At 48.9% G+C, this 14,186-nt stretch overlaps 1 protein-coding gene across 1 annotated transcript in view; it reads left to right on the forward strand.

Moving 5' to 3' along the window:
- Vdr (vitamin D receptor) overlaps positions 1-13,415 on the forward strand; it is a 58,900-nt gene extending 45,485 nt beyond the window's left edge. The window contains exons 5-10 of the mRNA XM_048365660.1: positions 200-384; positions 969-1,080; positions 3,577-3,748; positions 10,467-10,618; positions 10,834-10,950; positions 12,507-13,415. Of these exons, the coding sequence (XP_048221617.1) occupies positions 200-384; positions 969-1,080; positions 3,577-3,748; positions 10,467-10,618; positions 10,834-10,950; positions 12,507-12,766 (998 nt within the window). The 3' untranslated portion in view covers positions 12,767-13,415. The remainder of the gene's footprint in view (positions 1-199; positions 385-968; positions 1,081-3,576; positions 3,749-10,466; positions 10,619-10,833; positions 10,951-12,506) is intronic.
- The last annotated feature ends 771 nt before the right edge of the window (positions 13,416-14,186 follow it).

The following is a 14,186-nucleotide window of genomic DNA, read 5'->3' on the forward strand; positions in this document are numbered from 1 at the left end:
ATGGATGGATAGATGGATGGATGGATACCTAGTGTTTCCCAATCAGTGGGCATCAGAGACTCCTGGAACCTCAGGGTGCCTAGAGAGTGTGAGGAGACAGCCAGTCTTCCTGGGCTGGTACTTCAGCAGCAGAGGAAGCTTTTGAGGGGGAAGCACCAGGCTAGCTCTCCCAATTCCTCTTCTTGCCCCATTCCCCCAGTCATCCTGACAGATGAAGAGGTGCAGCGCAAACGAGAGATGATCCTGAAGCGGAAGGAAGAAGAAGCTTTGAAAGACAGCCTGCGACCCAAGCTGTCGGAGGAACAACAGCACATCATCACCATCCTGCTGGAGGCCCATCACAAGACCTATGACCCCACCTATGCTGACTTCAGCCAGTTCCGGGTATGTCTGCCGGATGGCCACGGAAGATGAGCCAAGTTCGTGGACCATCACCAATGCAGTCTGGCCACAGAGATCAGGGAGGGAGGGCCATGGTTGGCACAAAAGCAGGAAAGGGACAGATGCTATATCACAAGAAATGTACACACTGCCCTACTATGTAACTGTACCCTTTTTGCACAACATCTTGTCAAAAAAATCTGTGTTCAATTAATAAATAAATTAAATTTTAAAAAATGGGGGCTGGGAATATGGCCTAGTGGCAAGGGTGCTTGCCTTGCATACATGAAGCCCTGAGTTCGATTCCCCAGCACCACATATATAGAAAATGGCCAGAAGTGACACTGTGGCTCAAGTGGCAGAGTGCTAGCCTTGAGCAAAAAGAAGCCAGGGACAGTGCTCAGTCCCTGAGTCCAAGCCCAGGACTGGCAAAACAAAACAAAAAAAAGGGGACAGATGCTGGTCTGACAGGGAGGCCCCCACCTCCTGTAGACCTTCCTGGAAGCCATTGCGGTCAGTGGTCAGGGCTAAGGCAAGGAAGGTGACCTCAAAATGGGAGCCCCTAAGACCACATCTTTCCCTTCCAGCCTCCAGTTCGTTTGGATGAGAGTGAAGGAAGCCATTCTCCAAGGTCCACACCCAGCTTCTCCAAAGACTCATCCTCCTCAACTAGTGTAGATCTCTACACCTCCTCTCTAGGTAAGCGGGACTTCCCCCCACCAACTAAGCAGGCCAAGGAGCCTGCCCACCTGCTCTGCAGTGGCTGGATGGAAGGCAGTGTGTGCACATAGCAGCCCCTCCCTTACAGAAGAGGCCCAGCTTGCTCTGGGCCTGTGCTGAGAAGAGACCATGTTGTGGTGCCAGCTGTGCAAGGTAGACCTTCTGAGACCAGACTCATCCTCTAATCCACACTCTGCCAGGGCTTCCTCTGTGAGTGGTGATCTGATTTCTTCAAGTAATTTTTTTGAGTTGTGTGCCAATCCTGGGGCTTGAACTCCAGGCTTGGGCACAGTCCCTGAGCTTTTATGTTCAGGGCTAGTACTCTGCCACTTGAGCCACAGATCCACTTCTAGCTTACTGTTAGTTAGTTGGAGGTGAGAGTCTCATAGACCTTCCTGCTTGGGGTTGGCTTGGAATCTGATCCTCAGATCTCAGCCTCCCACATAGCTAGGATTACAGGAATGAGCCACCAGGAATGAGCTCTATGTGGTGTTTTGATTATGGGTTCTTTCAAAGTTGAAATGGGCATGGGAAGGACAATGGTTGGGGTTGGGGTGGATTCCCTTGCCTGAGCACTGGGAAACCATCATGGCCCTGGGCAACTTGTCGCCTCCAGCTTACCAGAAATTTTTCTTCCAATAGTCCCTTCTTACCATCCTCTTCTCATCCTGCCTCAACCTTTCTCCCTGTACCTCTCACAATGGAGTGTAGGAGGGTAGGGAAGCTTTCAGATGGGATCCTCCCAGACTTGGTAAGGCACCTGTGCATGAATGGAGAACAGATGGAAAGAGACCTAATGCCAAATGGACAGAGGTAGCAATTGGAGCAGACATAGTGTCTGCTCCCTCAGGAGTGACAAGAGGGAAGTGAGCAGGTGCTAAAGAGAAGCACTGAATGTCAGAAGATCTGAGGAGCTTCTGAATGCTGAGATCTGAGGATCTAAATTCAAAGCCAGCCAAGGCAGACCTACCAAGGAGACTCATCTCCAATTAAACAGCAGAAAGCCAAAAGTGGAGATAAGACTCAAATAGTAAGAGTGTTAGCTGTGAGAGAAAAAGTCAACTGACAGCATCAGGCCCTGAATTAAGTGCTATTCAGTATAGATTGTTATTAAATTGTATGGATAGCCATTGAGTATGGATAGTTATTAAGTAAACTATTAAATATTAATAGTTATTAAGGATTGTGTCATTTTCTGGAACATTATAACACGTTGAATTCCATTATCATTGGGTATCTAGACTTTTGGTAAGATAACACACTACTTGTAGAGTAAGTTTTCCTTATAATGAATTTGTAGAAGTGGATAATGAATTTGTAGGTCTGAGTCATCAGTGCCCATCTCCATTTGTTTTGTTTTTGAGACAATCTCACTTTGTGGCCCAGTCTGACTTTGAACTTACCATGTAGCCCAGACTAGCCTCAAACGCTCCATCCTCCTACTTCCACCTTCTGAGTGCTGGGATTACAGGCATGAGCCACTATGCCCAGAAATGGAAGGCTTTGACGTTTACCGTCAGATAGCTATGTAGGTTATCTGCACAAATGTACATTTTTCCTTAATATTCATCATGTCATAAGAACTGCCCAATCCCCTGAATCTTTACAAATACCAAATCAATATTTAAATGTACTTGTTTCTAAATTATAGGTGAAAATTATAGATGTTTTACTTTGCTGTTCTTTGATCACTAGCAAGATTGAGCCCCCTCTCTCCCCATGGCTTTATTGGTCGCACATTCTTTTTTGGTTTGGAGGGAGAAGTGCTGAGACAAAGTCTTCTTGCTACATAGCCCAGGCTAGGCTTGAACTCAAGATCCTCCTGCCTCTGCCTCCCAAGTGCTGAGATCATTTGGAACAACACATAGTCTGCCTACCATTGCTCAAGGAAGTTTTGTTTTTCCAGGTATCTGCCTCTTAGAATTTTTGGGTTTTCTACTACTGCAACTTGAACTCAGGGTCTCACACTCTTGCTTGGCTTGTTTTGTTCAAGGTTAGCATTCTCCCACTTGATCCACACTTCCACTTCCAGCTTTTTGTTTGTTAATTAGAGATAACAGTGTCACAGGCTTCCCTGCCTGGGCTGGCTTTGAATTGTGATCCTCAAATCCCAGCCTCCTGAGCAGCTAGGATTACAGGTGTGAGCTACCAGCACCCAGCTTGCCTCTTGGATTTTACCAATTCATACTGCTAAAATAAGAGACACAGACACAGGGGTTGGAGGCATGGCTCCGTGGGTAGAGTGCTAGCCAATGAGCGAAAGTGTCCGATACTGAGTTCAAATTCCAGTCTTGGACCAAAGAAAAAGAAAAGAGATGAGACGGAGACATGCGGAAGACTCCTGGGCCGGGGCTGAAGAGTTAGTCTGGAGGAAGGCGACCCCTGGTTCTGCAGCTGTGATACATGTGTTTCTCTCAGAGGCAAGCAAGAGGGTCTCGGCTTTCAACAGCTCCGCCCTGTCCTCTTCTTCCCTAGACATTATGGAACCCTCCAACTTCTCCTACCTGGATCTGAATGAAGAAGACCCAGATGACCCCTCTGTGACACTGGGTCTGTCCCAGCTTTCCATGTTGCCCCATCTGGCTGACCTAGTCAGTTACAGCATCCAAAAGGTCATTGGTTTTGCCAAGATGATCCCAGGATTCAGGTAAGAAGCTTCTGGAACATCTGGGGGGAGCAGTCAGAATCCATGACTGAGCTAGAAAAAGGCCTGGAGATCATAAATCCTCTGCTTTCCTAAAATAGACTTAGACTTCCTAAGTGAGAGTCTGGGAGAAATAGAGCAAGAATCTATGTTTTGGATATTTAGCCCACCCAGCATTACTCGGGAGCTCACCCTGACAAGCTTTCCATCCCACACTTTCTGGATAATGAAATGAAAATCCAGTGAGGTTTAGTAGCCAGCCAGAGTCTCTTTCTGGCATCAGAAGCAGGCCTAGAGTTCACTAGAGTGGACAGTGCCTTGTCCACTCCTGCTGTCTGGACTCTAATCTTTGCATCATTCATTCAACTTCAACTGACAGTATTCCTCCACTCCCAATTTTGAGAAGTGCTAGATGAAAGCATATGGCAGGCATATAGACTTGTTTAAAAACAACAACAACGGGCTGGGAATATGGCCTAGTGGCAAGAGTGCTTGCCTCCTACACATGAAGCTCTCGGTTCGATTCCCCAACACCACATATATGGAAAACGGCCAGAAGGGGCGCTGTGGCTCAGGTGGCAGAGTGCTAGCCTTGAGCGGGAAGAAGCCAGGGACAGTGCTCAGCCCTGAGTCCAAGGCCCAGGACTGGCCAAATAAATAAATAAATAAATAAATAAATAAACATTGCTGAGTATCAGTGGCTCACTCCTCTAATCCTAGCTACTTCAGAGGCTAAGATCTGAGGATTGAGGTTTGAAGCCAGCCAGACAAGAAAGTCTTATTCTCCAGGTAAATACCAAAAAGTTAGATGTGGAACTATAGTTCAAGTGGTATCATCTTAAGTGAAAAAGCTAAGGGACACCATCTTGGCCTGAGTTTAAGTCCCAGTGCTGGTATCCAAACATTAAAAAAAAAAAAATTAAATCCGGGAATCCAAGAGGGATGGAAATAAATCTTACTGGCATATATGGCCTGGCCATCCTTCATCCACATTCCCTTCCCCACCCCTTCGGTCCTGGGGCTTGAACTCAGGAACTGGGCACTGCCCCTCACCTTTTGTGCTCAACACTAATATGCTACCATTTGAGCAATAGCTCCACTTCCAGCTTTTTTTGTACTTTAGCGGCAGTAAGAGTCTCACAGACTTTCCTGCCCAGGCTGGCTTCAAACCATGATCCTCAGATCTAAGTCTCCTGAGTAGCTCAGATTACAAGCATGAGCCACCAGTACCTGGACAAATTCCCATTTAAACACCATTTCTGGTCATAATAGATACAAGTTCTACTGGATTAGAGATTCTCCTTTATAGATCCATGCATAGAAATTCTTCTCCTTTGTTCCAATGTCCTAGTGTTTTAAAATATAGTGTGTATAATACTTACATCTGAATATTCATGCAGCATTAAATATTGTTGAAACAATAAAGAGCTGTCACTTTTAGTAGATACATTGTGAGACAATTCCATATCCCAATAATTAATATATGTACTAGAATATATATTTAGATCCTTATTCTTTCCAGTTCATTGTATCCATTGCCATAAAATATATGCACAATGTAGTTTAGAATTAGAAAGGACCAGTACTGGTAGCTCACCCCTGTAATCCTTGCTACCCAGGAGGCTGTGATCTGAGGACCAGGGTTCGAAGCTAGCCCAAGCAGGACAGTCCATGAGACTCTAATCTCCAATGAACAGCTAATCCTGAGAGCTGAAAAATGACTTGACATTGGTCAACTTCAGCTGGAAACTAGCATGAGCTGTCCTTTATTGCCTGTGTAGGAAAGTGATCAGTTGGTTATTCACAGGGCTAATCTCAGCCACTTCCCAGTTTCTTTCTGCCCTTAGACAACTGACTTTGTTATTTTGTGTGTGTCACCAGCACTTCAGCCGGAAAGTCTCCAGTGCTCTTCTGGTCTTTACCTGAACCCTCTTATTGTATTCGCTTTGGGTTGCAACATAAGTGCAAGGGCCATCTGGCATACTGGCAGGAACAAGTGACTGTATCTTTGGTGAACCCCATGTGTTACTGGGCCTGGTTTACCTAAACCCAGAACCTTTCCTTGCCAACTGCCAAAACATTCCATGGAGCACAAGTTCCAACTCCCTCCTCCCTCCTGTTATTGTTTGCAAAGTCTGTGTCTTCCAGACTCTTGTTTTGTGTAAATAGCTAGAGATGAAAACACGCTACGGTGCCAGTCTGCGCAGTAGCACCTGGCTGCCATCCTCGTTTTAATTATCTGTCAGGCTTCGTCCTTTCTTGCTCTGGCGGGAATGTGGACGGGTGGTCCCTGAGTCCCTCAGATGCTGATGTTTGGTGGTTGTAACTGGAGGCTAGGGTTGGACACTTGGGAAAACTGTCCTGAAAAGAAAATTTCTCATGCTGGATGCCTATGTCTCACGCCTGTAATCCTAGCTATTTAGGAGTTTGGGATCAAAAGATCATGGTTCAAAGCCAGCCTAAATAGGAAAAGCCCCTAAAACTCTTATATACAGTTAGCAACTAAAAAACTAGAAGCAGAGCTGTGGCTTAAGTGGCAGAGTACCAGACTAAGTAAAAAAGTCAAGGGACAGTACCCAGGCCCTGTGTTTAAACCTCAGTATTAGCACAGAAGCAAACAAACAAACAATTAGGCCTAGGTGAGAGCTTTATTTTCCCAAGAAGTTGAGGACCAGTGGTTGGGTCCTGGTGGCTTTGATCTTGCTGCCCGCAGGCAGCGGCCCCTCCTCTTGCAGGTATGGGAAGGCAGGATGAGAAGTGTGTGTGGGTGAGGGAACAGGGGTAGGATGAGAATCTGTCGGGCAGAGGACCAACACAGGGTGGGACTGGATGGGCTGTTCGGGGTGTAACTATGCCACAGCAGCCTTTGGCCCTGCTCCCTCTTCCCACCTCCTGTCCTTCATCCTCTAGGGATCATCCACAAACTTCCTCCCTTGGTAGTACAAAAGAAATTCATGGCCCTGATGGCTCATGCCTATAAACCTAGCTACTCAGAGACTGAGATCTGAAGATTGTGGTTCAATGCCTGCCCAGGCATGAAAGCCCATGAGACTCTTATCTCCTATTAATTACCAAAAAGCCAGAAGTGGAGATATGGCTCAAGTGGTAGAACATTAGCCTAGAACAAACGTTCAGGGACAGTGCTCAGGCCCTGAATTCCAGCCTCGGGACTGGCACAAAAGAGAAAGACAAAAAGGAAGGAAGGAAGGAAGGAAGGAAGGAAGGAAGGAAGGAAGGAAGGAAGGAAGGAAGGAAGGAAGTCACTCAGGGAGGGAGGGAGGGAGGGAGTGCCTGGAGAGGACAGTGTCCTCTAAGCAACCGAGGATGCATGCCGGTACCCAGCACCTTGGCTGTACTGACAAATAAGGGGCACCTGGGACCCAGTTCCAGGAGCCAGATGCCTCAACTTCATTTCTAGGGACTCCTCCCTGAGTTCAAAGCCAGGGGCAAGGGATGTCATGTCCTTTCTGGTGCATGCATTCATCCAATAAACAGCTTTCTTGTATAAACTATGGAAGAGCGCAGTTGACTGGGACACAGTCCCTGCCCTCCAGGGATGCAGAGACTGATGGAAGAGATAGACAGGTAAACAATGGCTGCAAAGAGATAAAGGGCTGGGCAGAAACCTGCTTCCAGGACTGTGGGAACCTTGGTAAGGAGGGGCTAGACCTTGCCGTGAGGGTGGGAAAGACCAAGACACAGCAGTGCCATGCCCAGACACATCTCAGATGCCCAAAGTGGCCACAGCCATGAAGTGACAAGGAGTCAAATGTCACCACAGTGAGGGAGGTGCTACATGGCCTGGCTGCAGGAGGAAACTTCCTACCCATTTCGCCTAACATCAACTCTGTGCACCACCACTCTAAACCGTGAACCACGCTTAGAAATCCCAGCAGAGCACTGGTGGCTTGCACCTGAAATCCCAGTTACTTAGAAAGTTGAGATCTGAGGAGCAGGGTTTGAAGCCAGCCTGAGCAGAAAAGTCTGTGACTCTTATCTCCACTAAACTAAAAAAAAAAAAAAAAAGCCAGATGTGGAGCTGTAGTTCAAGTGATAGAGAACGAGCCTTGAGCACAAAAGCTCAGGGACAGCATCCAGGCCAAGTTCAAGCCCTAGGACCAACATATTCTCTCTCTCTCTCTCTCTCTCTCTCACACACACACACACACACACACACACACACACACACATACACACAAATGGGATGGTGATCTTGCCTGTTATCCCAGCTACAGCAGGAAACCAAAAATAGGAAAATCCTAGTCCAGGCAGGAAGTGACATCTTATCTCAAAAATAACAGCTCAGAAAGAGACAGAGGATAGCTCAGCAGCAGATGGCTTCTCAGCAAATGGAAAGCCCTGTGTTCAAATCCCACTACTGCCAAAAATATCCATTAACCATGGTGAAAAGGGAATTCTCATGCTAATGGGAAATGTGTCTTCTGCATACCTTCAGAGTACAAAATTATAACAAAAGGGTAAGTGGATCATAGCTCAATAGAAGAAGAATTAAGCCAGGTGCTGGGGACTCACACCTGTAATCCTAGCAGCTCAGAGGCTGAAATCTGAGGGTCATGGGTCAAAGCCAGCCTGGGCAGGAAAGTCTATGAGACTCTTATCTCCAATTTAAAAAAGACCCAGAGTGGAGCTGTGGCTCAAGTGGTAAAGCACTAGCCTTGAGCAAAAGCCCAGGGGTAGAGCCCAAGCCCTGAGTTCAAGGCCAGGACCAGCACAAAAATAAATAAATAAACAAATACAAAGACCAAAAACAAGTAAAGAGTCAGAAACAATCTTTTATAAAGCTGAAAGGAAAAGTGGGAAAGTAAAAACACAAGCAAAAGCAATACACAAACTGTAACCCAAAGTTTAACCTTAACTGTACATCACCTTTACAATAAAAATTTAAAAAACAACAACAATGTACAGTGGGTTGTAATTCTGCCTGCAGTATTGTAGTGTGGGGGTTGGATTATGGAGCAGAATGATGAGGTAGAACATTAAAGAACGTTAACAGAAGGACGGATGCCCCTTCCTGGGGCTTGCAGCATGCTCAAAGACATGGGGTGTGAGGCTACACAGCATCTGAGCACACAATGCCAAGGTTGCTAGAATGGAGGGGTGGGTGGTAGAGGCTGCGATGGGAAGTGAGGCTGGGAAAATGGATGGAACCAAATTAAAGAGCACCAGCTTGATACTGAGGGCTGGGGTGGGTGGGTGGGGAGGCAGTGTTTGAAAGTTAGTAAGGAAACATAGTTCAAGTAGTAGAGTCCCTTCCTAGCAAGAACAAGTCCCTAAGTACCAGTGAGAAGGAGAGAGAGAGAGAAAGAAAGAGAGCAAAACACAGAGGGATAGAGAGAGACAGAGAGACTAGATTCCTGGGCACATGAATGACATTTTCTTGAGGCAGAAGTAGGAAAGATGGGTGAGAGACTTGAGAGAGTTTAGGATTCTCATAGGAGTCTATTGTGGAGGACAGTCGAGTCTTGAACCAGAGAAGCTGTGGTGGAAACAGGATAAGGCCAAGGCCAATTCTTTCTCCTGGAGAAAGAACTGATTGAGTTTACTACTGAGGACTACAGGACAGGAGGAAGGAGAGGATATCCACTTCTGATGACTCCTGCTTGTCATCCTAGCTACTAAAGAAGCTGAGATCTGAGGATCATGCTGTAAAGCCAGCCTGAGCAAACAAATCAAGACACTTACCTGCAATTAACCAGCAAAAAAGCTGAAGTGGAGCCATGCCAGTCTTAAGGGAAAAAGCTAAGGGACAAGTGCCCAGACCCTAAATTCACACCCTAGGGGTAGGAGAGGGAAGGGAAGAGAAAGGAAAGGAAGAAGGGAAAGGGAAGGGAAAGAGGGAAGGAAAGGAAGAAGGAAAGAGAGAGGAGGGGAGGGGAAGGGAGGGGAGGGGAAGGGAGGGGAGAGGAGAGGAGGGGAGGGGAGGGGAGAGGAGAGGAGAGGAGAGAAGAGGAGAGGAGAGGAGAGGAGAGGAGAGGAGAGGAGAGGAGAGGAGAGGAGAGGAGAGGAGAGGAGAGGAGAGGAGAGGAGAGGAGAGGAGAGGAGAGGAGAGGAGAGGAGAGGAGAGGAGAGGAGAGGAGAGGAGAGGAGAGGAGAGGAGAGGAGAGGAGAGGAGAGGAATCATAGACAGTGTCAAGATGAACTTATTCATGCCATAACTTGGGAGGCTTCTTCAAGTTCTCTTCCTGTCCCTAAAAGCTCCAGCTGCATAAGTCACTGGCTTTCTTTTGTCTTAGTCACTGAGCTGTTTCACTTCTCACCTTGGTACACAGCAGTCTTGAATTGTTCTCCCTCAAGGAATATTCTTTTCCTTTCCAACCAGGCTACAAACCCCTTGATGAAGCTGGGCATCAATGGCTCACACCATAATTCTAGCTATTCGGGAGGCTGAGATCTGAGGATCACAGTTCAAAGCCAGACCAGGCAGAAAAGGCCATGAAACTCAATTAACCACACACACAAAAAAAGCCAGCAGTGGAGCTATGGCTCAAGTAAGTCGTAGAGCAGTAGCCTTGAACACAATAAAGCTCAGGGATAGAACGCCCAGGCCCTGAGTTCAAGCCCCAGGACTGGCACAAAACAAACAAACAAAATCTTGATCAAGGATCTGAGTATGTACTGCTTACCTGGCAGGTCGAAACACTAAACAAATGTGTGTGGTTTGTGACGTGAAGGTCACTGACACCCCTGCCCTTCCCCAAAGGGATCTCACCGCTGACGACCAGATTGTGCTGCTCAAGTCCAGTGCCATCGAGGTGATCATGCTGCGCTCCAACCAGTCTTTCAGCATGGACGACATGACCTGGGACTGTGGCAGCCAGGACTACAAGTATGACTTCACTGACGTGACCAAAGGTGCGGCTGGAGTCCTCCTCCACCTTTTCTTCTGACTCTACCTCACCTGCCTCTACCTCACTCAAGACCTGGGGGTCTTGAGTGCCCACCAGGCACATGGAAGGAGACTAGGCAAACACTCCTTTAGGGAAAGAAGAGCCAGGGTCAGGGCTGGAGGGAGAGGGGTGGTCAGCTCTCCATTTCTGCCCACAGAACTTGGCTATTCTCCCCCACAGCGGGACATAACCAGGAGCTGATTGAGCCCCTCATCAAGTTCCAGGTAGGGCTGAAGAAGCTGAACTTGCACGAGGAGGAACATGTCCTACTCATGGCCATCTGCATCGTCTCCCCAGGTATGCAGCCCAGCAGCAAGGGTTGCTGGGAAAGTGGGAACCTGGGAAGTGAATCACAAAAGCCTAGTAAAAGCCAGAAGAGCAGTGTGGAGGAAGAACTGAAGAGAAGCAAAAGGAAATGCCCACTGTGTGGGAGAGGGGGCTCACTGTGGTCCACCAGGGGTCCCTCTTGCCCTTTGCTTTGCCTTACAGAAACAGAAGGGGGTTCGTGGGTTCTGAAGAACCAGATAAATGGGTCACAGGCAGGCCTGGGTGTTCCCAGGCTGGAACTGGGCTGAACTTTCTGTCATCCAAGGTTCCTCTGAGACCAGGCATAAAACCCTGGAGACGCTGGGTACTGGTAGCTCATGCCTGTAATCCTAGCTACTCAGGATTACAGTTCAAAGCCAGACTAGGCAGGAAAGTCTGTGAGATTCTTAACTCCAATTAACTACCAAAAAGCTAGACGTAGAGCTGTGGCTCAAGTAGTAGAGCACTAGCTTTGAGCAAAAAAACTCAATGACAGCACCCAGGGTCTGAGTTCAACCCTAGGATGGCAAAACAAAAAACCCTGGAGAATGACAGATGGGTCTGCCTAGACCGTTTGGAAGCCTTGTGTGGTGACTCTTGATCTCTTCTTATTATTTGGGGTGAGAAAATGGCAAAAAGGCTAAGGAGGAAATTCTTCTGGTCTTGCTGGTGATGTAGCTCCACCTCAGCCTGAGCCATGTTCAGAGGACAAGTAAAGAAAGAGTCTGTGCCTAGGACTGTGTTCTTACCTCCTTCTGTAGGCCCAAGGCAAGGGCATAGCCTCCCCTTGTCTCCTCTCCTGGTTCATGTAGCGAGCACTAACTTATGAGGTACTTGCTAAGTGCTAAACACTGGGATAGGCATAGGGATTCAACAGCAAAGGACACAAACTCTCCCTTTCCATGAAGCTTAGGGGGGGGAGCACATGAAACGAACATGATGTAACATGAATTCCTAATATGATGAGAGTTTTGAAAATCAAGGTATGGCTGGACACTAGTGGCTCACACCTGTAATCCTAGCTGCTCAGGAGGTTGAGATCTGAGGATCAAAGAAACCAGCCTGGGCAGATAAATCGGAGAGACACTTATCACTTATCTCCAATTCACCAGTTCCTCCCCCCCATAAAAAAAGAGAAGAAAGTGAAGGTGTGGCTCAAGTGGTGGAGTGCCAGCTTTAAATGAAAAGAACTAAAGAACAGTGCCCAAATCCTGAGTTCAAGTGCCAGGATCAGCAACCAACACCAACACCCCACCCCCCCCACCCCCCAAAGGACACGCTGAATTCCAAGCAGATGGAACTACCTGGAATAGAAACAGAGGAAGGGGACTGACTGAAGTGGAGCCAGGTTAGATGGGCTCGTGAAAGGACTTGATCCAAAACGCAAGGGATCCCCATGTAGGGTCTGTAGGCAGGATGGTGTCCCAAGTCAGTAGTCACACCGGGTGGCTGCTGGAGGTAGTGCTGGGGTGGGGTGGGGATAAGATGGAGCCATGGGGAAACCAGCTCAGAGCCCCTGAGTCTTCTCCTCCCCGCCCCGCGCACAGACCGCCCTGGAGTACAGGACCGGAAGCTGATCGAGGCCATCCAGGACCGTCTGTCCAACACGCTGCAGACCTACATCCGCTGCCGTCACCCGCCCCCGGGTAGCCACCTGCTCTACGCCAAGATGATCCAGAAACTGGCCGACCTGCGCAGCCTCAACGAGGAACACTCCAAGCAGTACCGCTGCCTCTCCTTCCAGCCCGGCAGCAGCACGAAGCTCACGCCCCTGGTGCTCGAGGTGTTTGGCAATGAGATCTCCTGACCAGGCTGGCCTGTGGTGGGGCCTGGGTAGGGGTTCTCCTCCAGGCGCCCCGTGCCCAAGCCTCCGGCTGGCCGCCGCCCAATAGCCCTTCCCACTCCTTCCCGAATTCAGACCCTCCTCTGTCATGGCCTCTCTTCCCCCTGGCCCAGTCTAATTCCAAGTTCCCTTTTTCTGGAGGCCGCAGGCTATCCTTTGTTCCTGAGATCTCAGTCCTGAGAGCTTGCTGTTTATTTGACCAAGAAACTGAAGTGGGCACCAAAGGTAGAGGCTGGAGGCTGGAGGCAGAGTCTTGCTCCAGGACACCCCACCACCCCTTTAGTTGACTGGTTGCTGGTGCCCAAAGAAGGCAGGCAGGAGAAATGTGCCCCATTTCTCAGGAACTGAGACACCTGTACTTTCTCCAGCTCCAGGCCCACCCATCCAGCATCTGGTGGGGATTCCCCTGCCCCTGCCCCAGTCCCTCACCATCTCTTCTCTCCCCACTGCCAGTCTGTGCTGATGTCCCAGCTCAGTGGAGCACACACAATCGAGTCTCCTCTGTCTGCCTTCACACCCCTGGCCTGCCTTGAACCCTGATAGCCCAGAGTGACCAAGCACAAGATATTTAGGGTGATGACCCCCACATGTCTGCCCCCCACCTCCTCTACCACCTCTCGGCTGAAGGACACGTAGCAGTGCCACTTTCATCCTCTTGCCGTGGTCATTTGTCCACAGGCAGCAGCTCCTCTGGTAGAAAGGGCTTCCTTTTCATCTCTGGAGCCACTGACCCCAAACCCCACCCAAGAGACCCCAGGAGGTGACCTGCTAGGCCCAGGCAGTAGAACGCAGATAAAAGCCACCCTCCAGAAAGATCGTAGATGGTGGCTCCCAGACTCCCTGTCCCAAATCCCAGGGCTCCTGGGTTTGAATCAAAGGGGAGAGCTGGGCTCAGCTCTTCTCCCAGCCACTCATGTGGCTGAGCTCAATTTACCCTTGGGTTGCAAAAAAAACCCAGCCCTTTTCCCACTCTTCACCCTGCAGTGCCCTACTGCCTGCAACAGTGGGCCCTCCTACTTTGGCCCCTTCTGGGCCTTTCCCCACTGATTACCAAGGGTAGTTCAGATCAGCCCAGTGTCTCCTCCCTCTTGCTTACCTGTGGGGCCTCAGCCTCTCCATTGGCCAGGCAGATGGAGAACTGGCAGCTGCCTGCATGTGTGTCCATGCTTACTGTTCATCTCATTCTTCATCTCGCTGTGGAGACAGAAGAGGTCCATCCCTGGGGTGGAGGCAGCTGGATGGAGTGTGCCAGGGGCTGGAGTGATTTGAGGTTGGTTCCTTTCCAATTCTCACTTCACCACCCCAAAGGAAAAGGGAGAGTCTGTGAGGTAGGCAAGCAAGATGTCCACCCAACTCCATTTCCTCCGCATGGTGCCCACTCATC

This window comes from Perognathus longimembris, chromosome 1 (assembly GCF_023159225.1).
Source record: "Perognathus longimembris pacificus isolate PPM17 chromosome 1, ASM2315922v1, whole genome shotgun sequence".
Lineage (NCBI taxonomy): Eukaryota > Metazoa > Chordata > Mammalia > Rodentia > Heteromyidae > Perognathus > Perognathus longimembris.